General features: G+C 41.1%; 1 protein-coding gene and 1 long non-coding RNA gene across 3 annotated transcripts; one reads left to right on the top strand and one right to left on the bottom strand.

The window, feature by feature from the left end:
* Positions 1-1,809: 1,809 nt before the first annotated feature.
* Positions 1,810-21,525, top strand: ALG14 (ALG14 UDP-N-acetylglucosaminyltransferase subunit). The gene is made up of 4 exons (XM_064719856.1): positions 1,810-1,976; positions 4,141-4,292; positions 8,409-8,531; positions 21,145-21,525. The coding sequence occupies exons 1-4, from the start codon at positions 1,847-1,849 to the stop codon at positions 21,373-21,375; spliced, it is 636 nt and encodes a 211-aa protein (XP_064575926.1). The 5' UTR covers positions 1,810-1,846; the 3' UTR covers positions 21,376-21,525.
* Positions 2,650-16,338, bottom strand: LOC135451038 (uncharacterized). Of its 2 annotated transcripts, none has more exons than XR_010441198.1 (4): positions 16,150-16,338; positions 15,438-15,499; positions 11,610-11,670; positions 2,650-2,780 (listed from the first exon to the last, which is right to left on the bottom strand). It is a non-coding gene; the product is annotated as an uncharacterized LOC135451038 (long non-coding RNA). The 2 variants fall into 2 exon arrangements; XR_010441199.1 differs by lacking the exon at positions 2,650-2,780 and adding an exon at positions 8,401-8,509.
* Positions 21,526-27,523: the final 5,998 nt, after the last annotated feature.

Raw genomic sequence — 27,523 nt, forward strand, 5'->3', positions numbered from 1 at the left:
GCAGTTCTTCAACATTTATGGTAGGAAAAAATAAGAGCAAAGATCTTGAGAAATCTTGAAAAAACCCCACCTTAAATAAAACAATTGCTAGCTACACCTCCTGTGGCAACTGGGATAAATTCTACATCAATGATATTTATTTTCATTGAAGAGACTACAAGTGGGGAAAAGATGACCATAGACAAAATTAGTATTGGAATTGTCTATAGAACTTACTGTCTCGTTTTAACCTAGTAGTTTATGTTGTGAAAAGGTATTGTGGTACTTTGTTCTGTCATTGACTTGCACCTCTATTGTCCCTACTTATTAGTTTTATGTAGCTAATTAAGTGGAAATCAAAATGAATTTTGGAAATTTATGCATCATCAACAGAACTTTTAATTAAAACCTTGTTGCTTCCAAATGTCAATAATGACTAGGCAGTGAAATACTTTTTGTGAGGTTACTCATTTGGGTGGAAGACAAGCTCACCATAATAATACTGTTTTTAATACCCTCTGCTTAAAGTAACTGCAAAATTGTATGTCACAGTGACATAAAGAAAAAAAACAATCTGTAGAGCTGTGAAGCATGAATCACAACGACTCACTTCAGATCCTAAGGTGGCAAAGGACTGGTGGAGCTTGTATCTTTTAAGATATATAATAACCATCGGAATCCACAACTGGAACACCTTAGTTAAAAATGAGAAAGAAACATTAAGCTTCCAAGGCTGGTAGGGACACAAAAAGTGCAATTCTTTCAGGACGAGTAAGAGGGAAAAAAAACCAGCCAGAGAAACCATGGCAGGGAGATGCAGAATTGCAATGTGTTTGATCTATTGTGATTGTTCACTTGAGGTACAATGCACAGCTCTCACGTTTCATGTGTTTGACAACTCACCCCATAAAGCAGTAGCATCAAACCTCTCCATAAAGCTCCAGAGTTCACAGCTCCTGATTCACTGGCCAAGAGGAGGGCCTTGCTCCCTGGCAGATTATTTAAGGACAATGATGAACAAACTCTTTCCTAATCATAACCTGCAGAATATTACTCTTTCTAGCAAACACACGTCGCATCTGAGATTAGCCCAGGGGCTGAATCATCGCTTTCTCCCAACAAAGGCTGGATGCTGACGGAGGCAGAAAGAGCGCTGATCTGCTGCTCCACGCTTCTTACTGAAATGAAAAGCTGAAGTATTACCATGAAAGAAAACTAGAACCACGACAGGCAGTGAAACGTTAATATTCTTTATTGTACGCATTACTGTAGGCTGTGTAACATTACAGCTGCATGTAAGCAGACATACCTGGATCAGTATCAGTGCATACAGCAGTCATGCTCCCGCAGGAATCCATCCATCCATCCATCCATCCATCCATCCATCCATCCATCCGTGCGCGTCACGGAGCGCCCGGCCCCCGCCGCAACCCCCGGACCCTGCAGCAGCCCCCGGCCCCCGCTGCGGCCCGTGCACAGCCGGCAGGCCCCTCTCGGCTCCCGCTGCAGCCCCCGCTAAAGCCGGCAGGGCTCTCTGGGCTCCTGCAGCCCGTGCTAAAGTCGACAGGCTCGGCCTGCGGGCCGTCATTCCCCCCGTGCTTACGGCGGTATTTCACAGCTCCGAAACGCCGGCTGGGGCGCAGCGGGTGCTCGGAGGCGCGGGGAGCACCGGGCGGGCACACGGGGAGCCCCTCACGCCGCATCACCGCGCCCCGGGCCCGCCGAGCCCCGCCCGCCCGTCCGCCCGCGGCCCCGGCCAACCTCGGAGCCACCACCGCGCTCAGAGCGCGCGGAAGTTTGAACCGCGCCGGCCGCCGTACGGGGGAGGTGCCACTGCCGCTTCCGCGAGAGGCGGCCTCCGACGGGCATGGAGGAGCTGCCCGTCGTCGTGGTCCTGCTCCTCCTCTCCTCACTGCTTGTCCCGCTGGTGCTCCTGGATAGGAGGCGCCGCGGTCGGCGGACGCCTCCGTTCAGTCTCCTGGTGGTGGCCGGCTCTGGTGAGTGGCGGTTGCCGCCAGCGGGAGCGAGCGGCATCCTAGAGTCGTCGCTCCAGATTCCTGGAACTACGAGTCCCGGCATGCAGCGCGATGAGCGCCTAGCATAACGCTGCCATGTGCCGTGGTGCATGCCGGGAGTTGTAGTCGCGGTTACGCGTGTCAGGAGCCGGTGCTGGGGCCCCGCCTCGGCAGTTCCTGTGGTGCCCCCGGGCGGGCCGGGTGTCCTCGGGGCTGCCGCCTGCCCTTGGATGTTTTGGTTCTCCATTTGAGTCATTGTTGCGCGTTTCACCGAGGTCACGGTGAAGGCACCGGTGCAGGACTGAGCCGTGCAGCTGCTCGGCCTGACTGCAGGTTGCTGAGGCGGTGCCGGGCACGGCGCTCCGAGCCCTGGCTCGCCCCTCACACACGTGGCATTTGCAATCTACCCAAACCGCGGTAGATTGCAAATGTGATCTGTGATCTGCTTACAAGAGTCACACGTGGATCCCTCAGAGACAAGAATGTCACCCCTCGCTAAAGGGGATATACACATCTGCTACTCCTTGTTTCCTTGTTATCAAAGTTGATGGGCAATTAATTTACCTCCAAAAATTTATTTGAAAATTTGCAGTTGACAAATACAGGTCAGCTGTGATTTCAGCACTTCAGTATCCCTTTGGTTTTTGCACACCAACTGAGTAATAATCTTGAGATCTCACTGCATCTCAGTTTGACTGGCAGGTTTATAATTCTTCAGGTCATCTTTACATCCACTAGGGCTGGAAATGTGTGTTTTTTCCTTCAGTCCTTTGGCATCTGGTTCGTCTGTAATAAAAGAATAGTTCCACTGTACATAAGCTTACCAGGTGAAATAATACACGTCAGTTAAGATCCACATAATGTTCAAGCCTATTCTTTGAGGCTTTAAAGTAGAAATCTCCTGCTCTTCTGTGAGTGCTCAGCTGATTGCATTAAAATTTGTGAAACCTTAACAAACACCACTCAGGAGAAAATATCTCCAAACATATCTGAAAAATACCACATGAAATTGTATGGAAAGGTGGCAAAGTCTAGTGCAGTGCTGCACTGCTATTGCAAACTCTCCTTGTTGTCAGTTGTTCACCAGCTGTGAGTGTTTAACCTGTGCAGCAAAGGTCTCTTGGGAGCCTAGTGACCCTGAACACCAGGAGGTAGCAGGAATACGTGCAGTTTACTGGTTTTGGTCTGCAACTTCCAGCAGACTGAAAAGCACCACATCCAGTCAACACATGATGTATTTGTGGGTCTGGTTTCATGTTGGTCTGATGCAGTCCAGCAGATAAAAGGTGAGATTGCTCCACTTCACCTACACACACAGTCTTCCTTCTCCCCCCCCTTCCACTCTAACAATATCCCTCTATCTGCTTTTCAGGGAACTCAAATGACAAAAAAACCAAAAATTTACCCAGCTGCCAAAAAGCCCAGTATGTACAGCCTCCCCTGCTCTCTGGTTTGGTGCCAGTTCAGCTCTGGGACAGAGTGACCCTGCAGTTAGAAGGTTGTGAAGGCCTCTTCAAGGGCAGTGCCCGAAGCAGCACTGTTTGTTCTGTCAGCAGCCAGCAGCTACACTGCTGTGGCTGCAGGGGGACACTGCTATGGCTGTCACTGCCGTGGCTGCAGGGGGACACTGCTGTGGCTGTCACTGCTGTGGCTGCCTGGCTGGTTTCAGTGTGATGAGCTGGGCTAGCACACCCCTGCCCTGGCAGGTCACAGCACTGGGCACAGGACAGGGTCAGTGGCAGTTCTGCCTCCAAGGTGCAGCCCTGAGCCAGATCCTGTCCAGCTGCGTTTTGGCCATGGCCCGTGGGGTGGCCTTTGAGTGCAGAGCAGTGTCACTCTGTGCCTGGTTGTTCTGCACCGTGTACAGGACATTAAACACAAACATCAGACTCCTGTGTGACCCTGGTTCAATCCCATTTCACTGGAAAACATCCATCAATACCACTTCCCTGGGAGCTGAATTCCCTCCATGTTATGTACACAGTCTCAGCCATCCTCTGATGGAATCCTTTACTCTCAGAAAATACTTTCTCACTGGCAGTAGTAATACTCATGTGCTTCAAAATGAAAAGTGACTGATTCAGCTGAAGAAATGGAAAGTTATGACATTTTTCACACACTAATTGCAGTTTGCTTTGTTTTGCAGGTGGGCACACAACAGAAATCCTGAGATTACTCAGCTGTTTGTCAGAGTCATACTCTCCTAGACATTATGTTTTGGCAGACTCAGATAAGATGAGTGAAGCTAAAATTCGTTCTTTTGAACAAAAAAGGGCTGAAACCTTCTCCGAGTCCCAGGTAACTTGTTAAATACTCATGTAAGAAAAATTATCTTGACATTCTAATTGAAGGCAATTTGGAAATGATTCTTGGAAAGGACATTTATACCAGCTAGCCACTGAAGTGTTACTTGTAGCTGTAAAATATTGGGGCAAAAATATTGCAGAGGGGATTTTTTTTAGTTTGGCATTTCCCTCAGTGACACATAATATTTTTTTGAAAGAAATTATATATGAAAATATTTTATCTAAGAAAACCTTAATTTCAGTTGTATTGGCTCTGTATGTTTCTAGACTGTGTCTTGGTTGCATTTTTAAAATAAAGTATTAAATGTTTAAAAGGGATGCAAGACCTCTGAATGTCAGTTTTCTGGCTGATGACCTGAGCAAATGCTGAACTCCTAAAATTCATGAAAAAAATCATTAAAATATCTTGTTTATTATTTTCTCAGATGTTTGCTTGCTTTCAGCTCATTTGCTGTATGATTAACAGACAGCAGCATAACTGCTGACTTAAAGTGGGATCTGACATCCAGTGAAATTAGTAGAAAGTTTTAGTGGAATAAGTACAATGGAAATGAATGTTCTGGCTACAAAAAATTTAGGTCCTTTTGAGCAAATAGTACAACACACAGTAAATAAATTATTTGCATGGTGTTGATTCCATATGGTGCACTTCCACTGTTTTCAGCAGTGCTGTTGGGACAAAAGACTCAGTAGCAATGACTTTCAGAATAAACCCTGTCAATTTAGGCAACTGCTGCTAAGGCTCACTAAGGAATGGTATTTTTAAGTTTGTTTACTGCAACTTTCATGTGCACTGTGCACCAAGGAGGAATGTTTAATAAAGTGACCAGAGGTGCTTCCTGTTCAGAGGCATCTTGTTGGGTAAATAGCCATTCACAGTCATTTTCATTTACACCTGAAGAATGTGCAACCCTAAATTATTAGATTTCTTAAAGATACATATTTTCAGCATTAAAAGGTTATGTGGTTTTCATAGATCACTTATTTTTGCTAAGCTTCTCTTTTATAACCTCTCCAACTACTAACAGATCCTGTAGTTATATTTTCCCTCAACACTGAAAGCCAGAGGAGCATTTTTGGCTGCATGTGAGCTGATGTCTGGATAACAGATGCTCATTTTCTTTGGCCATTCTCTTTCTACTAAGCAAAAGTATTTAGAGTGAAAATGAAAGATAAATTTTGGAAAGTAAATATCACATGCCTGTTACATATATTTGCTAAATTTCAGAGTGTGCTTTCACACACACACACACACACACACACACACACACACACACACACGGTGTGTTTTGTAATTGGAGGCACTGGAGATCATCAAACATTTTAAAATTATGTCTTAGTAACTTCTTGAAGCTTTGCATAAGTGAAAGGGAGAAGTCTGAATGCTTCAACACATGGTCATTCCCTTCCTCATCCTGTTAAGGAAGTAGATTTTTCCAGAACTAGGGACCAGATGGAAGACAAATTAAAATAATGATGTAACAGAAAACCAGTGATGTAAGAGAAAATTAAACATACACACCTCCTCAACCCTCCAAATAATTCTCTTTTTGATCTGTGGTCTAGCTCTGTTTTAAAAGCTATTCAGGGAGAAGGAAAGAAAGCCAGAATGAGCATCTTGCTTACAAGAAGAAAAATGCTGCACCTCAATCCACTAAGAGTCTTAGAAAAAGAACTAAAAAATGGCCTTATGAGAAGTCTCTGGTCCTGCATTCATTGGCCTCTTTGTTCTCTATCACTCCTCACCTGTAACCACAACTATTCCACGTGGATGCCCCCAGAGCTGGCACTCAGGACCCTTCTATGCTCATAGAGAACCTGTTTCAGCTGCTGGCAACATACTCCAGCAGCAGAGAGACAACTTAGTGAAGAACATGAATTCCTATACCCCCCCTCCATGGTATAGGAGATGAGCAACCAGATTAACTAACCTTTACATAAACCTCTTCTGACCATATGTTCTTTTCCATTTCATGAGAGGTACTATGCTAAGAAATCTTATTTCTCATAATGAAAAAGCATTATGTAAACTCAATTTCTTTGCAATATTCAGCTGAGAATACTATAATAATTCACAGCAGTTGCAGTTTTTCACTAGCTTTTCCTTACATCCTTGCAAAGCAACATTAACTAGGTAAAGGACAACATCACTGGTTTTGAAATTACATTACAGATTTGCCAGTTTGGAAGATTTGTTTTCAAATTAGCAAAAAGATTCTGAGTGCACTAAACATGTAAAGAAAAAATGATGCAACAATATGATACCATAGTAGATGGGGAGAAATCTTTTTCTGGTGTCAGACATACTATGCAGTGTTCCAGCAAAATATACAGGATGTACCTTTGGAACATTGACAGCACTTAATGAGAGGAGAGGCTGGGATTACAGAAGCATCTGGCAGTGGCTTCTAAACAAACAAACAACAACACCCCCCAGTTCTGGTTTCTAATTCTAATACCTAGGAGTTGTTTGATGTGTGGACTGAAGTCCTAACATGACATAGACACTGATGTACAGAGTTTCCACCATATTTTTTGAAAAGTATAGATAAAATCATCTTGATCTTTGCTTGAACTCTCCAAGTAAATTCCTGCTTTGATACTGTTTGGAGTTCCTCCCAAGCTCTGCTGAAATTATTTGGGTTATTTAATGATGATGAAAATCACCTACAGTTTTTTTGTCAAATGCTCTTTAACACCATTCTCACAGTGAAGGTTCATCTGAATAGTTCCACTGGACCCTGATCTGCCTAAAACCGCTTTATCATACCCATATTTCTTGCAGGGCTGAGTACTATGCAAGGGTCTAAACTCCACTTAGAGCATTTCTTTTTATCATCTGAACTCAGCCAAAGCTTTGAGAAACAGAGGCAGTGATAACCAGAAACCTGTTGAATAGGGAGCAGGGGGTATGTTTATCTTTCCATATTCTGTTGTCAGAGTAATGCAATCAGAGTTTTAACACCTGCAAATAAAACATTAAAAAATCAGTTTGTAACATCTGTTTATGCCTTCCAGTATCACAGCTACTGAAGAAAGATATCACAATGAAACAGGATAATCTCAGAGAAGAAAATTAACATTCTGCATTTACAAATATTGGGGTTTTTTTAATTCTTTCCACTTAATATATCAAAAATAGTCCCAGTTACTGCTATTCAAGACAGATTTGTAGTTTGTGGTTACCATACAGGTTTCGTTAACATCCTCTTTCAGGGGCACAAATCGCCAGGACTAAGCTATGACAATTAGCAATGTGCACATGAAGTAACGGGGCAGTTTTCAATGTTTAGAGTTTCTTACCCCCATGTGAAGTGAGGTAACAACCACTATCCACATGTCAGCATCACTGAACACTGCACTGCAGCCACTACATTTGCCTTTCATTTACACAGGCCAAAATGTCATTGGCATCAGGAGTGTCTTCTGCCACAGCAATAATTCTTAGGTGCAGCTCCTCTCCACTGAGGTAAGGGCACCTGCCAGGAGGGAGGCAGCCTAACAACTGCTCCCTGCTCCTGGGCCTTCAAGACAAAAGGAATCATCCTTGCTTGATTGATTTGATACCTTTTACACACCATGAATAATCTTCCTTTAGGGAAAGAACAAAGAAAATTACTTCTTTACCTACTTTTTACTTAAGGATAAGATGTTCTTTCCTGTTTCTTTACGCAGATATTTTGCATTTTGAATATGTGTTGCACATATCTTTTAAATACTCGCTGAGTACTCATTTAAAGGGTGGCGATATTGGCTTGTACACGTTAGCTGGCTCTGGGCGGGCAGCAGCGGAGCAGAGCCGCGCGTTTCCCGCAGTGAGAACGAGCGGCCGGCAGCTGCGGAGCGCTCCGAGCGCCGCCGGTGCCCACGAGGTGCCGCCCTCGCCCGGCGCTGCTGCGGCTGCCGGGGCTCGGGGAACTCGAGACGGCACCGAGCAACAGCCACCAGTTCTGGTGCGTCTCTGTGCTGCACTGTGTACTTTTTATACACAAACCTTCCCAAACCAGACTAAGGAAAGGGGGGAAAGGCTGGCACAGACAGATTTAACAATAAGGAGCCTCAACATTGTCAGGAAAGTAACAGCTCCACTCCTCGTGCTCTTTTCCAGTTCAGCCTGGATCGCATTCCCAGGAGCCGGGAGGTCAGACAGTCCTGGGTCTCCTCTGTGCTAACAACACTGTACTCCATACTTTACTCTCTTCCTCTGACCTACAAACGGAAACCAGATTTGGTAGGTAAAGAAAATTTTAATTTATTGAGAACTTGCTAATCCACATTATAAAAGCACTTGGCATATGCAGACTGCATCTCATATGTATGCTTAGGTTTATAATTCACAGGAAAACTATTTTTAATTTTAAATTAAATATAGCAGCAATACATCAAGAAAGCAAGAACAGGTTGCACTGCTGGTGAATTAGAATAGCAAATACCAGTTTTCCCTCGCAAAGTTTGCAAGTACCTTCACAAAGTCACTCCCTTGTTATGCTGGTAGAGCCAGCAAAAACAAGATTGCTGCTTCCTGATAGTATCTCTTCAGGATTGCAGCAGCACAAACTATGCCTGAAAGCCTGGTTATCCTGTTGGCTGGACTTGCTTCTAAAATGGTATGACCAGTCTGGCACAGACAGGTTCAGAGCAGCACAAATATATACAGATTCAATTCTTGTGCTTACATGGACTTCTGAGCTACAATGCATATTTATTTAGTCTTTGGCTGACATTAATTATCTCATCTAATGTCAAAAAGCATCACTGCTGAAGTAGCAACTCCTCAGCACTTCAGTAGCTTTTTCAAGCTGTTCCGAAAACTGCACTCTCATGCTAATTACATTTATTTTAAAATATTCCACACACTTAAGTCAGCTGACTTCTTGCTAGAGTTGTTGGCATCTTAAGGAGTCAGTAATCTAAACTTGAGGATTTTTTAAAAAGTATTAGTTCAGCAGAATTTCAAATTAATACTTTATGAGGTTTAAAATGCTTAAATGAAACATGTAAAAACTAGTGCAGTTACAAAGTATTTTTCATAATTTAGTAGTATCATCTATACACACACATATTTGTAAGGAGACTATTTTTAAATCCCTCTGTGAACTGCATGGCTAATTCTAAAGAGGCTTTTAAAAGTTTGTGGTATTTTGAATGTTTAGAGAGGCTGCTGTGAGTAACGTGATCTCATTTGCTTCAATAGCACTGGTCAGTTCCTGTCAGATCAAAAGCTTCTCACTTGCTGGACTTTTCAAACAGTTTAGTGTGCAAGGCAACAGAAGTAGGGGTTTTTGCAGTTGCTGTTTTTCAAACCTATTCTGAAAACTGGAGATGAAACTGAGAGAGGGGAGAAGGTGGCATGCTATTCTTTCTACAGTGGTTTTGATTGGGGCAATCGTAATAGTCACGTTTGTTGACATGAGCAGACAGAAAAATGTGAGTAACTATTTAGTAATCACTTTGCTACAACACTGTATTAAGTTAATGTATTTTTTTACATATTGCAAAAGAAATTGACTGGAAAAATCTTACTGTGTAGCTTAATAAAGGAAGCAGGAAGTTACTAATCTAATTCTATGTTTTCTGTTTACCAAAGGAATTTAAAGTGACAGATTTACACACAGAGTTACTAGAAATGGTGTTGGAGCTGATAACTGTGATAAGCTATCAGACTAACGTTTTGGAAAACACTTGTGCTTGTAAAATTAAGGATATGTTTTAGCAAGGCCTTTATGCCCACTGCAGTGTTTAAAGTAACCCCTGTCTCAAAATGAGACCCAAAGAGTCTTTATCCATGGTTAAAGAGCTGGAGGGGAAGGCAAACCCCATTTACTTTTTGTCAGGTGCTACTATCAATGAAAATAGCAGCTGGCAGAAGCATCCCTGGCATTATGACACATCATGTACCACTTGAAAGCTGCTTACATACTACTACTTGTACGTGTATCTTAGTTAAAGAATTCTCTAAAATATAATAACTCAGAGAGCTGCAAAGATTTTAAAACACTTAGCCAAGGAGACTGTTTCAGGGATTAAAATACCTCACATTGCCAGTGAAAAGACTGTATGGTATGTGAGGCAACTGGTACTATTTAATTGCCTTTCCACAAAAATGTTTGCAGTGAATTGAAACTCACTCTACTCACTCACTAAGCAAAATGTAATGCTTAGTAATGCAAAGAAATAGAACTAGGCTGGGATAAATGCTGGCACTCACAGGTTCATCTATAACTTTTGGCATGGAAATCAACAACTGAGTTTAGAAACAAGCACTGTATTACATCATGCTGAGAGCTTCATATTTTTAAACAGGAGAGCTCATAGGTGCTGTACATTTTCAGCCTAGACACTGGTCTTGTTTAACTGCAGGAGGGAAAGACAACCTTGCTTCTAAGTCATTTGTGTGTATGAGTGATCCCCAAACCCTTACACTTGCTTTCAGGCTTGTCAGAAATATGTGTACATATGAAGCAATGACTGAGGTCTTCTGTAGGCAGACTAAAGCTAGAGAAACACAGAAGTGTTGCAGTGGTCAAGAAATGCAGGACAAGAAAGGTACTGCAAAGGGAGCCCAAAACCATTGGGTGCACAAAGGCAAGATTTGGAACAGATATGGTAGTTATGCCAACCTAAGCCTGTCTGTGGAGTGCAAATAGCTGCAAAAGGGAAACGGCAAACCCAGCTGCACTGGAGTTACTTGATGAGCACTTGATACGTGCTTTACTTGATATGCACTGGGTCCCTTTTGTATCTCACACTGATCTGGCAAAGCTTCTTGCATCAGTTTTCCTGAGCAATCAGTTCCATCTAGCCCTTCATCAAGATAGTAAGTTCAGAAAGAACTGAACAACTCCCAGGACATCTTTGCTGTCTTGCAGGACTTTACCCACACTTGAAATGGGCCTCCAGAGAGTTTAAGAAATGTGAAAGTCAGTTGAGTTGTTCAGCTTGAGATCATCTTCAGGAGGGCCATTTCTGAGTTATGAACATCTGCACTCTGCAGCTTAAGTCCCTTTAGAGATATTAAGCCAAGTAACAATTAAGATGTCAGAAGTGATGATTGGCTTGTGTTTCTATAGCCAAGAATTACAGAAATGTAAATACCAGTGTGTTTTGCAGGTGAATGTATGGTGAGCAGTTTTTATAACATCTATCTGCCTTAGATAGGCTTCCTATAGAAAGGCCTAAAATTCCAGGGAAGGAAAGGCTTGTGCCAGCACACACTGCTTACACCCACCTTCCCCCAGAAAAGCTTTTAAAACCATTCATCAGCTGCAGCCAGATTTAGCATGCAGCCTCAGAGATTGCAAATTCCTACCATGAAAACAGGCAGCTGGTCAGAGAAGAGAGACTTCTGTTGTCTTCATTTGAGAGAAAGGCTAAAAAGAAACATAAAACTAGAATAAGATCTATTATCTAGAAAAGGATGCAAATCCTTCTTATTTATAGAAAATTAAACAAGCTGCATAGAGATTTTTTCCAAGGATAAAGAAAATTACTGCATCCTACATAGATCATTTGATATACAAGAAGGACTAAACTAAAGTTACATCTTTCCTTTAATATGCTTGAAGTCAGTCAGTAGATGCAAGTTCAAAGGAAACTGGTCTTCAGTTCTCTTGCTGGTTACAGAACCATTGTCTTTGGGCCAGTTTGCCAAGCTTGCAAGTTTTCAGGTGATCTAGCCTTTTGTCTGGATCCTGATTACCCTGCTCATTCTGGCATACCTGAAATCCAAACTGAAAATTAAGAGTGTGCCCCTACCATACAGCAGAAGCTGCAAAATATTGTATCCAGTCCTTGTTTTCAGCCATAGATGGGTTATGTAATTGGGTCAGTGATTTGCTATCCTTTAATATAATTAAATTTCACCTACAGTTGTGCAGAAATGCTACATAAAGCTCCATTCATTAGAAGATTGCACATCCTGGACCCTTAGGACCAGACTTTTTTTCCTTTTCCGGGGACTCTTCTGAACAGTTCCCACTGCCTCAGGGCTCTACAGAGCCTCAAATAAGCAGATATTTTCAGATGACTGCTATTTGGGAAAACCTGGGTTAAATCAGGCTAACAAGGCAGTGCTCCCACATTAGGGCCTCCTTCCTGTGGGAAGTCTGTAGTAAGTTTGCGCAGCAAGTACATGTTCTGCTGTCAGAGAATGAGAATGAGACTTCTTTTAGGAGCCTGAAACCTGCACAGCTGATCATGCTTCTAGCAATCACCTCTTCTTTTATGACTTGCCATCCCATCACACATGCCTGACCCCCTGACTGGTTAAACTGACTGAGGCAGCTTCTGGTTACAGAAGTGTTTGCACAGTAAGCTAAATGAAAGGAGATCATTATTTCATTTAGCTGAGATTTTCCATTCTTTGTGCTCTGCCCAAAATGCCTTAAGTTCATAACACTCTCACAAATTACTGTGACAAATAGTAAGTTATTGTCCCTTATATCATGGTTCTAATTGGAACTTTGTGGAAAGCTACAAAATCTGGGTGGTGGCATTTTTTTCTTCATTCATTTTATAACAAGTGATCTTTGTATAATGCAATATTAGAACTATCTGCTGCATTCTTTTGTACACTGCATCTTTCCACAGTGTTTATAATTCTTTGGACCAGACAGTATGTCTGATCTACTAATGTTCTTCTCTGATCAAAACAGTTAAAATAAGCAAGAGTGAGAACACTGGATTAAGAACTTCAGCAATACAATTTTTTTCATCCAAAAAGAAAACAAAATGAAGGCATCAAAATTTGTTTAACTTGTCAGTGTTGATGAAAATGAGTCTTATTCACCCCTCCTACCTTGTGTACAGCTTCCCTGCAGCCCCAGTGCAGAATTACCCTGTGCTGAGCACAGATAAACATCTGGAGCTATTCCAGTCAGCTGGTTCAAAGCTTTGTTGTAGCTCTGCCCTTTCTGTGACTGCTAATTAACTGCCTATAGACACTGCTTTTCACAGGGAGGACAGGAGCAGCAGTAAAGATGAACTGAGATCTTAGCTTAGATTTAAGGAGGCAGTTTCAGACTTAAAAGTCTTAACTCATCAGGTATCAGGGTCATTATGAACCTAATGCACACCCTGGTCACACTTCCATGTATGTTATAAAGCATAACAGTCGTGCTAAATCTAACCACTGGTATGCAGAGACAGAGTGCCAACACCTCTAGGTCTTACACTGTGAAGATATTTCAGGCAGGTATTTGATGCACATTCTTAATATACCAACTTCAGTGATTAGGCAGTAGCCCAAGAGATGTTTTATGAACATTTAAATATCATGTTTAGTTAACCTAAAACACTGCTTTTAAGTTGAAGTTAAACAAATGTCTGATTAATGAAAGACACACTGAGATTTGCAATTAAAGGCTCAACTTAGACCACTAGTAGTAACATATATGAGTATATTTGAAAGTCCTTGGATTTAATTTCTCATTTTGAGTAGGAGCAGGCTACTAGAACAAGCAGTACTTTCTATATGAGGAGATATAAAAATTATTTGTAAAGAGGCTCTAAAAGGTTGGATGGTATTTCTCATGGTGACCAAGAGACTGTGATCAGGTTCAGATTCAGCCAGGGTGACATTGCTGAAAGCCAGAGTTCCTAGTGTTGTAGCTAAAGATGTAGTTCAGTAACTACCATTTAATTTACTTGGTACAAGTTTTTTACTGAATTCTTTTATGACCAACTTTTTCATCTACATTAAGTCAAATTTCCTCTACTTCCTACTAATTTGTCAGCAGCAATAAACCACATACCCACTCCATAGTAATGTAGGTAGGAAGTTAGTTTATTCTCCACATAGTATCTGCTTTGGTAATCTTGTTCTTTTTTAACCAACCCATCTCCCACAGTTTCTCAAAGGACTCAATGGTTGTTTTGTTGGTCCCACTGACAGCCTGGGTGTTGATGTAATGTTTTAATAACCAACACTAACAATTTCACAGACTTGAGCCTTAGTACCAGTCTCACAGCTGTCATTTATTATTATTTTTAATTGATCATTCTATGCTTCTCATTTTACATTTGGCAACTAGGCTGGGAAGTTTGCTGATGGAAACTACCACTCCAAAGACCTTTTAATCCCGATGACAGACCTGTCACCTGGCATACAGGGGCAGTTAGGTGTGGTGCCTAAGGTTAGACTCCTTAGAAAAAATTAAAGCCTGCATGTTTCTTTAGGCATCCAAATGAACCTTCCTCACTAAGCTGTTGCCTAAATTCTGACACTCTTAATAACCCCAATCATATCTTCTCTTTTCATCAGTAAAGCCCTTGGGCATACCCACAAGCAGGCCTGAGCTGTTTTAAGTCTTTACAGTGTCAAATAGCCACATGCATAGCTAAGCTCTGCTGAAATCCAGGGGCTGGGAGCTTCCCTCACTGCTTTGTATTCAGAGACTGATGCAAATCACACCAGCTGGGCCTCTTCCCTTGTCTCTTGCCCCTGAGGACAGTGGGTTGGTAGCCTGGGCAGGCCTAGAAGGCAGAAGTGATAATGCCTAACGCTATTACAATTAAAACCTTACATCCAGTTCCTAGTAGGTTTGCAGAAGCTCTCCCTTTCCCCCATAGAAAAATCCACTAGGTAGGATTTTTTCTGTCTCTCCCCAAACCTTTAGAAAGTGAGAGCTGCATAAAAGGTGATGCTTCCCAATCTATTTCATTCTATGATGAAAGTAACAGTCAGAAACAAAGAGGAGCCCAGTTGTGTAGTGTACTAATTTAGAGTCCTTGCTCTTCCACTTCTCTCACTAATCTTATTTATCCTGGTTAGGTAATCTGCCTGTAGGACCACACATGTCTCCACTTGTTTTGAAGAGCACCTCACTTACTGCTGTGTTGTATGATAATAACAACAGCTACTGTACCAGTGAGATCCAGAGGGGAACAAGGAAGGTTTCCATGGCAGTGCTACAGCCCAAACACAAGCTGTTCCTGTAGGACACTAGAACCACCTTCTTGCACCCCTGATGATTCAAGTGATTTAAACAGCAGAAGATAAAAGTGTACCTAGGTATAATTCAGTTCTACCTTAATTACCTGATTTGCATCAGACTACCCAGCTAGTTTTAGCTTTTTTTTTGTCCTGCCTTGCATTTTGTAGGTAAGTTCAAACAGAAAATAGGGTGTGAAGTTTTACCTGGTTTTGTATGCAGGTGGTGGAGGAAAGTGAACTGGATAAGATCTTCACTCATCTTCACTCTTCAAAAAGAATAAACTAGTAGGTAGTTTAATGACCTTTCTATTGTGCAAACAGAACCTGAAATTCTTCTTTCTCCCCATCAATAACAATAATAAGGTTCCTGCCTTTTTTAAACTGTAAAAAGTATTAACAATTCTAAGCTAATTTTTCTCAACCTTCAAGACTTGAATTTTCAGACATACTAAAGAGCAAAAGTTTCCATAAGCGCTCCCTCTCAACATGCTTAAGTATTTGAGTGTGAAGTTTTTGAAATAGTAGTATAATATTGAAACCAAGCAAGAGCTGATGAGTTCATGAAATGCTGTAATTTACATAGCAGAATACAAATTAATTCATTGCAGATTCTCTCTTCTTGTGCCACAAAAACAACCACCTCCCCCCATCAAAACAAAAACCACACGAACAAAAGAATTCATTATTGCTCTAACATAGGAATATCTAATAGGTTTTTCCTACATTGTTAAAAAGTAGGTATTGCATAGCAGTTAAAAGGTAGCACTTGCATAGATTTGGATCATTCAGTTAACCCAGCTTTGGTCCATTTTGTATCACTCCACTTGCCTTTGCCCCTTTTGGTTGCCTATCACCACCAGCTCCTGTTCCCTTAGTCTGACCCCAGGTGCTGAGCACTGAGGAGAGGGAGCATTACCAGAACAAAGGAGGCCCAGGCAGGGTCCTACAGGTGCGCCAGGAGGTGGCTCCATGCCTGGTAAGCAGCACAGCCTTCAGCTCACACATGCACATCCCCACACCACCATCAGCCCCAGCCAGCAGGGCAGCTTTTCTGCTCTTGACCAGGTGACAAAAGGCCAATCTCTGCAGAGTCATTCAGGAGAGCAGCAGGTGTACCAGTTCCCTATGCAAAGCAAATTGCAAATTAGTTTTCCACTTTCTGCTAAATTGAGGGGGACTACATTGTCCTCCTTTTGATTGTTGTACTTTGGGAACAAAAGTAAACACTTTTTCTTTAAAAGATATGCAGCAATTGTATGTTTATGTACTTATGAGAGAAACTACAAGTTTACTTCTTTACTCATTTTTGCTTTGGCCAGTGACATTTAATCCCAGTGAAGCTGCAAGTTCTGCTTTCAGTGTTTTCCCTGGTAAATGTCACTCTGCTACAGTGCTGCATTCACCAACTCTAAAGTAGCTTTTATCAGCAGTGATGCCATGTGCCAGTGTTCCTGGTGTTCCCAGACTGCTGGCTTAGCTTATTTTCTTTCAACAGCTGTGGAAAATATCTGAAGCACAAAGGCAAGAACTATTCAATTTTTATATAAAAGTGGTTAATAGGAAATTAGATTTACAGAGTTGCTGAAGGTAAATGTTGTATTCTGATCCTTTACTTTTAAACCTCCATTAATATACAGCTTGATTTGTTTCTTTTACTGTTTAGAATTTGGTTAGATTGAATTGGCAGTGAATTTTAGTATGTAGGACTTAGTTTATAGACCTAGCTGTGAGCCCAGGCAGCCAGTGAGCCAATTTAACAGAGAGGTGGGCATTTCCTTGCATCAGAAGTGCATATGAATGGTGTGGAGAGACCTGTAGCACTGGCTTCTGGAACAATCCCTTACAGCTTCTTGGCAACAAAGTAGGAATGCCCAGTGACCAGGAAAGTCCTTGGACAATTGCAGCTCAAGAGGTCAAAAAGTGACACAAAAATTGTCTTTGGCCCTCTTTTTCCCCCTTTCTGCTGCCTCATTAGGGAAGGCTGAACCCAGAGATTTTCAGAGACATATCTCATGCAACACAAATATTCTACAGGCAGCCTCGTAGCTAAAGTAAATAGATTCTGAAGGAAACAGATAAAGGGAAAGAGATTTCTGAGGGAAACAGCATTTGCAAATGCTGTTTGTAAATAGACGCTTGACCTTGTAGAGGGCCTGGTCCCTTGTCCAATAGATGCCTGCCTCTTCCCCAGAGCATACTGGTGATTGCCATGGGAGATACTGGCATTCTGCTGGTGGGGAAAAGCAAAAGCCTTGCTCTTTTCAAGGTGTAAGATATCAATCATTCTCCAAAATTTACTTTTGAATAGTGCTTTGAAATTCACTAGTAGGACTGCTCACCCTCTCATCTTTGAGGACGGCTGTAGGTGATTGAGTTCCTTTCCATCATCCTTCCCAGTTTGTGTACGGCAGGAGCTGAACAGCAACATTTCTACCTTACACCTTCTGCAATGGTTCCTCTTTATTGCGTGCATATTTGTTTTCTCTGAAGTTTCCCCTGTACATCAAACACTTGAAGAGTGTATGATGACACTTGAAGAGTTTATGATGTTGGACTCCAAGCAGAAGGACCACTGGTCTCCCTTCCTGCTGGCAGTGTGAGAGAGAGTAAATAGGACTGGTCAGACCAGATTTTTGGAGAGGAATTGCCACTGCAATTGCAACTACACCAGTTCTAAGCAGGACATGCCTGTAGACACGTACTGAAGGTTAACTGAAGGTTACTTTTTAGTTCTGACTTACAGAACACAGCCACCAGTTCAGATAGGGATCTGCTTGTGGGTTTCAGCAGGTTTATAACAATCTTTTTCATGGCCAGTTCCTAAATCCAAGCATTTTGGGATAGGAACATCTATTACCAGAGTATTATATGAGCATTTTGCACACAGAAATCCTATAGAGCCACATCTGCTTTGCCCTCTTTGAACTCATATGTGTGGAAAGGGAAAGAGCAGAGGACATGAGTTATGATCAGACCATGTTTTTTTTAAAGATGCCAAGTCCATAATTTTTCTGATCCTTTTTCCTGCATGCAAGTACTTTTCTGTGTATCAAAGGGCATCTGAGAGGCAGCTTACAAATTATAAACAGTCAGTAGAAAATAAAAACTGAATACATCATATCAAAACCAGAATAAAGGACAGGTATTTTATTACTATTTTATTTTTGATAGCTGTCTTTCTGTCTTGTACTTCAGCAAAGTAATAAGAGAGCTCACTGTGGCCTTCAGAGCTACACAGAGATTCACAAATTTATTCTTATTTCATTACATCTTTTGTGAGTACACTTAGTTTGGAATTCACTGTGGCATTTACCTCTATGTGTGCATCTAGACACAAGAATACCAAAATACCAAAAGGGCTGGAGCTGCTGGCCAGACTTAATAAAGGGGAGAAGTAGGATGAAGTCTATGGCTTGATAAAGACAATGATTATAAAAATTCAGCTTTTTCTAAAACCAGTTCTACAGTTCTCAACTTCTGGGCCCAGTAGAATGTTAGGATGGCTACCTGACCTAAGTCATATCCTCAACTATATATTGTGTATTGGTGTATTTTGTGTCACACTGTGGAAAGTAAGGGACCAATGTTTGAGCTTTCATTGTAGATGGAGGCTAAAAGAGTGCAGAGCTATTCAAGAAGGAAGACAGCTGGAAGGGTGCCTGAGAACAGGGATGCAAAGAGAGATGAACACCAGTGATCACAAAAAAAAAGGAAAGAGAGGATGGGTGGGAGACATCTCAGAGGATTGGGTAGAGTACAGACTAACTGGTGGAAAAGGATGGCTGAGGAAAGGGCAGGGGAGAGGATGGCAATAGAATGGAGAAAGGGCCAGGGAGCAGTGAAGATAGAACAATATGTGTACTCCAGGTAGCTCTGCTAAGGAAGGGGAAAGTGGAGTTTCTGTTCAGCAGTGGTGCACATTTTGGTCTGTTCCCTTAAAACTGAATTTTGAATAGGAAATCAGTAGTTAGACTGTATATTCAACTCACAAAAATAATAACTAGTAAATAATTTTTGAGGGCTTTAGGTGCTTCATATGCACTTATCTGAAACAGTCCAGCTTCTGCAGGGATGCTGTGGGTTTTGCCTGCAGACACAGGAGAACAAATTGTTTCCTATGCCTACCTACATTTACACTACAGAATCAAGTGTTATTACAAATAGAGATACCTAAACATGCCTTAAGTTACATGTCAGTAGCCATGTACCAGCATCACAGCCAACATTCATGCAAATTAATCAAACTTTCCAGGAAATATGGCAAAATGCATTATTTAGTTTACAGATATGGAAAAGTTTCTTTGAAATGCAAAAAGGCAGCATGTGTGGTTGGTTTGTGTCCTTACTCACCAAGCCAAATGTACAAAAAACAGATCTGCATTTTCAGTAGATTGTAGAGTAGGATATAAGGTCCCAGTGTGGATGTGCTTTAATCAGGTTCAGCAGGAGGTTTGAAACCACATTATTCTTCTCTGATTTCAAAACTCTAGGATGTAAAGATGATGTGTTCAGCTTCTGACCTATATAATACAAAAATAATACAAAGTAAGTACATAGTTGCAAGTTTCAAATTCAAGTAGCTGTGGCTGTTGATACCCTAAAATTTCCAGATTACAACTGCATACAGCACGTTACGTGTAAGAGACTCTGAGAAAACATCAGCAAAGTCTTGCATTAATAAATAGTTCAATTGAGATCAACAATAAAATCAGAACATTTTTAGAAACAGTATTACAGTCTGTTGATTCTGGTCAGAAGAATCACATCCCCAAGCTGTATTTCTGGGGCTATAATAAAGTCAGAGAATAGTTGAGAGAATTTGGAACTCCAAATCTGTTGCTGCTTTTTGCTGAGGCAAGGTGCTGCTAACCAGATTATCAGTGGGATCTTGCCATGAAGCAGAAAGGAAATGTTCTGAACTAATTTTTACAGCCTTGAAGCAGAAATTCAGACTTTTTCCCCCCACCAGTGTAATACCTTTCACAAGCTGGTGAACTTGGAACAAAAAACCCCGTGAGTTTATGGGGTATAGGGCCATGATTTTATAAAAGAACTCTTTATTTCCATGTAACCCAGCTGTGCAGAAAAGTGCTGATTACATGGTATTATTTAAGTTTAGTAAGAAATTTCTTGCCTGAAATCAATTTGGATACCAAGTGGAGTGCCTAATATACCCTGGTTTAAACATTTTACTTTTAAGCAATCTGTTTTTCAGTTGAATGTCTAAATTTAAAAGAGTACTTTCTTTTATTGTTAACATTTATAAGTGAATTTGAGATCTCTGCTCGAAGGACATGACATGTTTTTACCACAACTCCTTCCTTCTGTATGCTTTTAACTGTCTCCCAATGTTTATTAAAAATAAAAAATAAAATCTAGTCACACATATCAGCTAATAGATTCTTGTGAAGGTCCTAATTCATCAGCACATTTTTGATGAACTCTTAAGTGTTTGGCTGACTTAAGCCAAGGTTCAAGAGGTTTATAACTGGATCCCAGGTTTAATCCTAATTAAACTTCTTTGGCTTTATTATGTGCACAGATTTAATGACTGATACAACACAAAGCTGTGAGTGAGAGTGGAAGTTGTTTTGGTTATAGACCCATGAATCAAGGAATTGTAAACTTTTCCTTCATAGAAATAACTGTGCCATCTCAGAGGTCTTTTCCTCCTTCATAACATGTAAAAAAATATGGTATTTGGAATATGGTATTATTTGGTACTTCGAAGTAATGTGTTTTGTTTGCCCCTCCTATTTTTTTATATTCACCTGCCTTTTCTGGGTTTTTTAAATATATTTTTTGAAATATATTTTTTGTGTAGATGTAATGCTAAATAAATATACACTTAATTCTTTGCTGTATGAAAAAACTCATTACTTACTTTTGTAATGTGTTTCATCTCTTTTAGATATTGTGCAATGGACCAGGAACATGTGTTCCTGTCTGTTTATCTGCTTTTCTTCTTGGCCTTCTACGAATAAAGAGAACAATTATTGTGTATGTAGAGAGCATCTGCCGTGTGGAAACTTTATCCTTGTCTGGGAAGATTCTTTACTACTTTTCAGATTATTTCATTGTTCAGTGGCCTGATCTAAAGAAAAAATATCCCAGGTCAGTGTATCTTGGTCGGATAGTGTAACAACAGAAGACAAGATAAACTTTACCTGAAATAGATTCTACAAGCTCCTCACTTGCATTCCTGTAGTAATTTATTTTCCAGAATTCCTGTTACTAAATTAGTCTGGTACTTAAAATGAGACAATAAAGATTTCTCTACATTTAAGTAAAATTTGTGTGTATTTGTGTTTATTGCTCTCATTTAGATCTGTTTGCCAATAACTTAATAGTGGCTCTAAGTCTATCCTGTCTCTGGTTTCATCTAGTTTTTCTGCTATGTGAATGGTAATTCTTGTCTACAAATAAATATGGGAATTTGTAGGAATGTAACATTTCCTGTAAGGAAACTTTGTGTCATTTTTAAAATTGCAGGCAACAAGGTCTTTTTCTAGCACAACAGATTTTATTTCCTTCATGCTAGTTGTGAAGTCCCTTGTGAATCCTTAGAGAATAAAGGAAACAGTTATATTAAGCTGGCTTCATGACAGTTTGTCCTTTACAGTCTTCCAAAACCCCCAGAGCATTAAACAAGTATCATTTTTTCCTCTGGCCTTGTCAAGGCTGTCCTTATAATCTGTTGTGCACCTTTTGAAAATTGTTGCTCACTTCTTACGATGAATAAAAAGGTGACAAGTGTCATGCTACAGGCACAATACTTACCCATTTAAGAAGACCTTCTTCAAAGCTTATGTGCAAAATCCTTACCAAATCTACATCAAACAGAGCAAAACTGTCAGTTGGGGAAATTGAACTGGTTCAAGCTCTGAAATAGAGAAAAAAAAATCAGTAATAAGGGAAAGAACAGAGTTTCCCTCTTTTCCTGATACAGTGAATTTGACTTCCAGTGTATCCTGTTTTCTCATTTTAAGCACCTTACTTTGAACAGTACAATTTATACTTAAGACTTTGCCATGAAAAATGGTATCCTGTACATTGGAACAGCTTTTAAAAGGAATCTTGTTGGCAGTAAACATTTGAAAGCATACTCCAGCATTTCACATTTATCTGGCAAAGTGTAATTCTACAACTGTCCCACCTATAAGGCAATGTAAACACATCTGTCATCTGTACACACAGAGAGCTCTGTGGCTGGCTACAGAAACAGAAACAAAGAGAAAAGCTCAAAGAAGAGGAGAAACGCCCTCCAGAGAGCACAGCCTGGCTCTGGTGGAGCCCAAGCAGCTCCTCATGAGGAGACTCAGGGAGGGCTTTTTCTCAGCATCAGATGTGAAAACATTGCAGCAGCTCTTCTGGTAGGGAACTGGGTGGAATTTAGCTCAACAGAAACCATAGTTCCTGCTGTTAGGAAACAAGGGTCCAGAGGAATAGGCTGCTTCATGCAGAAAACCATTAGAAATCATCAGAAAACATTGTGCAGAAAACTGCTGTCATGATATTGCAAGGCCCTGTGGGGAAGCCAGCTGTTACAACCTGTCCAACAGGCTTAATAATCCTCAGCATAAGCAGAGTCCCTTGATGTGGTCACATGGGAGAACAGGGAGTTTTGTGGGTTTTAACCAAGATTATGTCTGAAATTAAAGAGCAGTTAATAGGTTAAGGCTATGTGAGAAGGACTTTGTGTAGCACATACTGAGGTCCTTGAAAATGACTTGGTTGAAGTAAACCTGATGTGTCCAAGGGCTTTTTTCCCCTGAACCGAAGCGAGGACTATCTTATCATGACTTTCTGCACAGTTGCAGATAGTTTGATAAGTTGGAGATACGCTGGACTCTATTATGGCTAATGGTAGTTTATTTTAGATCAGTGCTTTCTGTTTTACAAGGGAACTAGAGTAGAGGGGACGGGGACAGAGGCAGCCTCTTCCTCTGCTCTGGGTAAGGGGCAACAGCACAGGCTCAGAGTGCTGGGGTTTAGAGAAGCCTGGCAGGAGCAGGGCAGTGCAGCTGCCATTGCTGCAGCACAGCCTGTAGCAGAGCAACGTGCTGGGGTTTAGAGAAGCCTGAGAAGAGCAGGGCAGTGCAGCTGCCATTGCTGCAGCCCAGGCCCAGCAGCGAGGCCTGCCCTGCCCCAGCACAGCCGGGCCGCGCTGCCTCCATTCCGAGCAAAGCAGGAGCGGCCCCGGAGGCCTCATCCCGCTCGGGGTTTTCACCTCAGCAAAATCATCCCTGGCTGCTCCGTTACTCCCTCAGAGCTCTGCCCAGAGCAGGGTTTGGGGTTTTGGTGTGCTTCCCAACTGTGGGTTCATAAACTTTTGAGTCTGCCTTTGAACACTGTGGAGTTCCAGGAATTTTTTTCACCTGTCACCAGCATGGCAATCACTACTGCTAAAAGAAAGAACTTGCCTGTTCAGACTTGTCACCTCCCATGTAAACACTCTGAAGGTAACAGTAGGTTTCTTCACAAGAGGCTGTCCTGAAAAACTGAATTGCTCCAGGCCATCTGATGAGGAGTAGTCTCATTTTCAAGGATTTGGGAAGACTTTTCCCACTTTTCTTCACTGGCTGCCTTCTGGGGGAGCAAAGTCAAGAATATCTCAGTCTGTGTTCCCCCACAGCATGTTATTTACTCTGGGAAACACAGGTTAAAATAGCACATATGAAGTGGTTTTTAATGCAGATTGTTGGCTATGAGGGTGTGGGATGGCACCCATTCCCTGGGACTGCTATTTTCCTAACTGGCTCAAGTGCCTACTTGAGTTAAGGGCATTTAATTTTGAGCAGTTTATAATTAGCTCTAGCAAGTAAAAACTTGGATTAGAAATGACCCAGAAGTCTCTAGATTTGAAGCAGTTAGAACCAAAATGGGAGGATCACTGCCTAACTGACCAAAGCCTTCAACAGAACACTGCATCACAGTCATAGGAGATAGCTCAGAAAAAGATTTTGGCTCAAATTATCCTAAAGGAAGTTTTGCTATCAACCAGTTTTGCTATCTTCCTTGAGAAGATTATCTCAAATAACTGCTAGTTCTCTCCAAAAGCACAGTGGGGCTGAAGTAAACTAGCATTTTGTTATTGAGAAGCTCTTTCTTATCTTTTGTTTTTAGAAGGTGGGTACAACCAAACAGTCTATTGTTCTAGGGGAAAACTGCATTCTTCCTCTCCCAGAACAGAACAGAAAACAGCTCTCCCAGGGTCTAGCTAAAGACTTAAAGGTCATTGACTGGATTCCTTAAGTTTAGATTCTTGGGGTTTGCTATGTCTCATTTTTTTTCCTGTAAACATTAATATTATGGCAAATGCATTACATACAAGGAATGTTTAATGCGAAATACATTATCTCTTTTTCTCCATCTCCAAAAGACGAAACATTAATATCTTATAGATTTGAAGCAAAATGAGGAAGAAATATATTCTTAAAGAAAACAAACATGACTTTATGGAAATATCATCATCAAAATTGGCAAATATTTTCAAAGAGAACAGAAGGCATCCAGAAACTCGTTCTCTGGGTCCTAGCATGGAAGCCAAATTCTAAAGGAATTTTCTTTATCAGATTGCTTTATCTAGATATGCATTAGCTGACAAATATTAAATATTCAGAGTTACTTTACTTTGTTTAGTGCCAAGAGGCACCATCCAGTTGAAGACATTTTTGCCCCACACTTCAGGGAAAAAGCACAAAAGACTCGCTGTCACCACTTCTCTCTAGCAACTGTGTGTCTCACATCTCCCCAGTGGAAATGGAGGGTTCTGGGTAGATGTTCCATGGCTGTTCAAACACACTGCACACACAGTGCCTGTGTCTCCTTCACAGCACGTCTGTGTTGCCTTTGCAGGGCTGAGGGAGCTGCCTGGCTCTCAGTACTCTGATAATTCTCTCCTTGGCTGGCCCCACGTGCTGTGCCAGCAAACTCCTGCTTGTTCCAGAGCTGGGTGAGGATCTAGCAAAGCAAGCACTGAGCCCTCAGGCTGCTCACAGCACAAACTGAGCCCTAGACCTTGCTGAAACTTGAATTTGACTTTTTCCAAAGACCATACTTCCTGATAGCGTAATGGTAGTCTCATGACCAGTATTGTTGAAATCAGTAGGAAGTACTCAGAGGCAGAGGTCACCTTGCATAAGCTGCTTGGTAAGAACCAGAATTTTGCACAAGAATTCAGAAGAACCAGTAGCTCTCACAGTAACAGCTTTAGACATTTCTCCTCTCATTGCTGTTTCATGCTGCAGTAGCAAAGGAGAAGGAAATGAAAGTGACATATGATACATGAAGATGGACCTTTGTTGACATACTTATTTCAGCTCAGGTCACTTTCTACAGAGTATAACATTTCCCATTTAGAATTTCTTGTATCTATTTTAGTCCCTTGCCCAACATTTTTTAACATGTTTTATAATCCAGTTCATTAACTAGTCAGACATAAGTATGCCTGCAACAAAAATAAGCAATCTCACATTTAGCTGTGTCAATGATTGGCTTTAACCATGCATGCATCTATAAAAAGATGCATTTGTTGATTGATAATGTGAGTTTTACACACACCTTGTGTTATCTTCGTGTGTACCTGAGAAACAAAACTAAACAAGGTGTTTGATGTGTTTGTCATTCTCTAACAAGAGACAGAGCAGGAGTAATAATATTTAAGAGGCAAAAATGGGGAAATGAGGGTCCCTCTGAGGAATGTTTAATGTTTAAAAAAACTTATAACACTTTATCAATTAAGATATTATGCATATGTGTATTGTAAATTGATAAATTAATGAACAGTAGCACAGACATTAGCCCACTGTTCCACCCAGAATGTTTCATTTGCAGTTTGGAGTGCCTTTTATTCCTTTTTGTTTTTTTGAGGAAGTGTGTTGGGGGTGTGGGGGTTTTTAATACAAAAGTCAGGTATTGATGACTATGCAGTGAGATGACCTGGACAGTACTGGATTTAGGAAACTGCTCAAAGAGATTTTGTATAAACTTCAGAGAAAGAGAATATTCTTGGATTGATTAAATTGGCCTTGTACTATGCAGCAAATAATTTTTAAAGGAGTCCATAAAAAAGTTATGGTATTTTTTTAATATTGTGGCTTAAGTATTTTAGACCCTACAGTGAAGCTGCTGTGCACAATCCTACCCCTTCTATGCATCAGGGCACAATAGCTTCTGAAAATCAAGAAGCCCTCTCCTTGGTTTTAGAAGGAGTGGACATTTGTGATGCTGCATTAACAGTCAGATCTGCTCTGTTAGCATTACGGTAAATTCAACTGTCAGCTGCCAGGAGCTGGCAATTCGAGTTTCCTGCTTTATTGTTAAACACTGCAACTGAACTCTGCTGCTTTTCATTTGTGATCCAGCTTGGGATGTCAGCTGACACTGAAATGAATGTCCTAACCTCCAATTCAGTGGCTTAAAGGATATCTCCCCAACATTCACTGCCAAGATGAAATCCAGAAATTATTATTCAGCAGCAGTAAACAGGGCCTGTTTTTGCAGGCACCCATTTGTAAAAAAGCAAGCATGACAGCTGGGAATTACTGTTAAATGTGCTTTTCATATCCACACTGAAAAGCAGAACATTAAAAGTAATGTAGCTGTATTTGTAGAGAAGCAGTTAAGTGATATCTTAGCAGCTCTGCATTAACACTTGTAATAACTCCTTTAAAAAGTAACTTCATAAGAAGGCACACTAAGATTTTTCAGTGCAGTGAGATACAAAATAAATACCTTCGAAAATTCTTGGTGGATCTCCACTCTTCTGTCACTATCAGATAGAAGATGACCACTGACAAGCAAAGCAGAGCACATCACAATTCTAAACATATTTTTCATTAAATTCCAGACTAGAGATAATTCCTGAAAATCTGCATCTAACTTTTTCTTTTAATAACACTGAGGATATAATAGGAGGAAATACAGAGAGAGCTGCTTCCATGTAAAGTATTACTTTGGAAAGCTGAACAGGTAATTCTGAGAGGAAAGCAGTTGTTACTGCTGCCTTGCTGCCCTAACACACCTCCCACCCCCACCAGGTTCTTCCAGGTTTATTGAAGAATCAGAATCTATGCCAAAGCAATTAAGGTTTTATACTGGTTAGACTGAACCTACCCAGTGCAGCACTGTGCTGTGAGGTAATGAACATTTCTATATGCTCCTTTGCCAAGCTTTTCCTCTGAACAAAGTTTATAACAGACCACAGATATAACTTTATTTTTTACCTGTTCACCTGCAGCTTTAACCCCCATGACCAGGATTTTCCTTTATTTCTACAAGTAATCTTT

Source organism: Zonotrichia leucophrys, chromosome 8, assembly GCF_028769735.1.
Source record: "Zonotrichia leucophrys gambelii isolate GWCS_2022_RI chromosome 8, RI_Zleu_2.0, whole genome shotgun sequence".
Lineage (NCBI taxonomy): Eukaryota > Metazoa > Chordata > Aves > Passeriformes > Passerellidae > Zonotrichia > Zonotrichia leucophrys.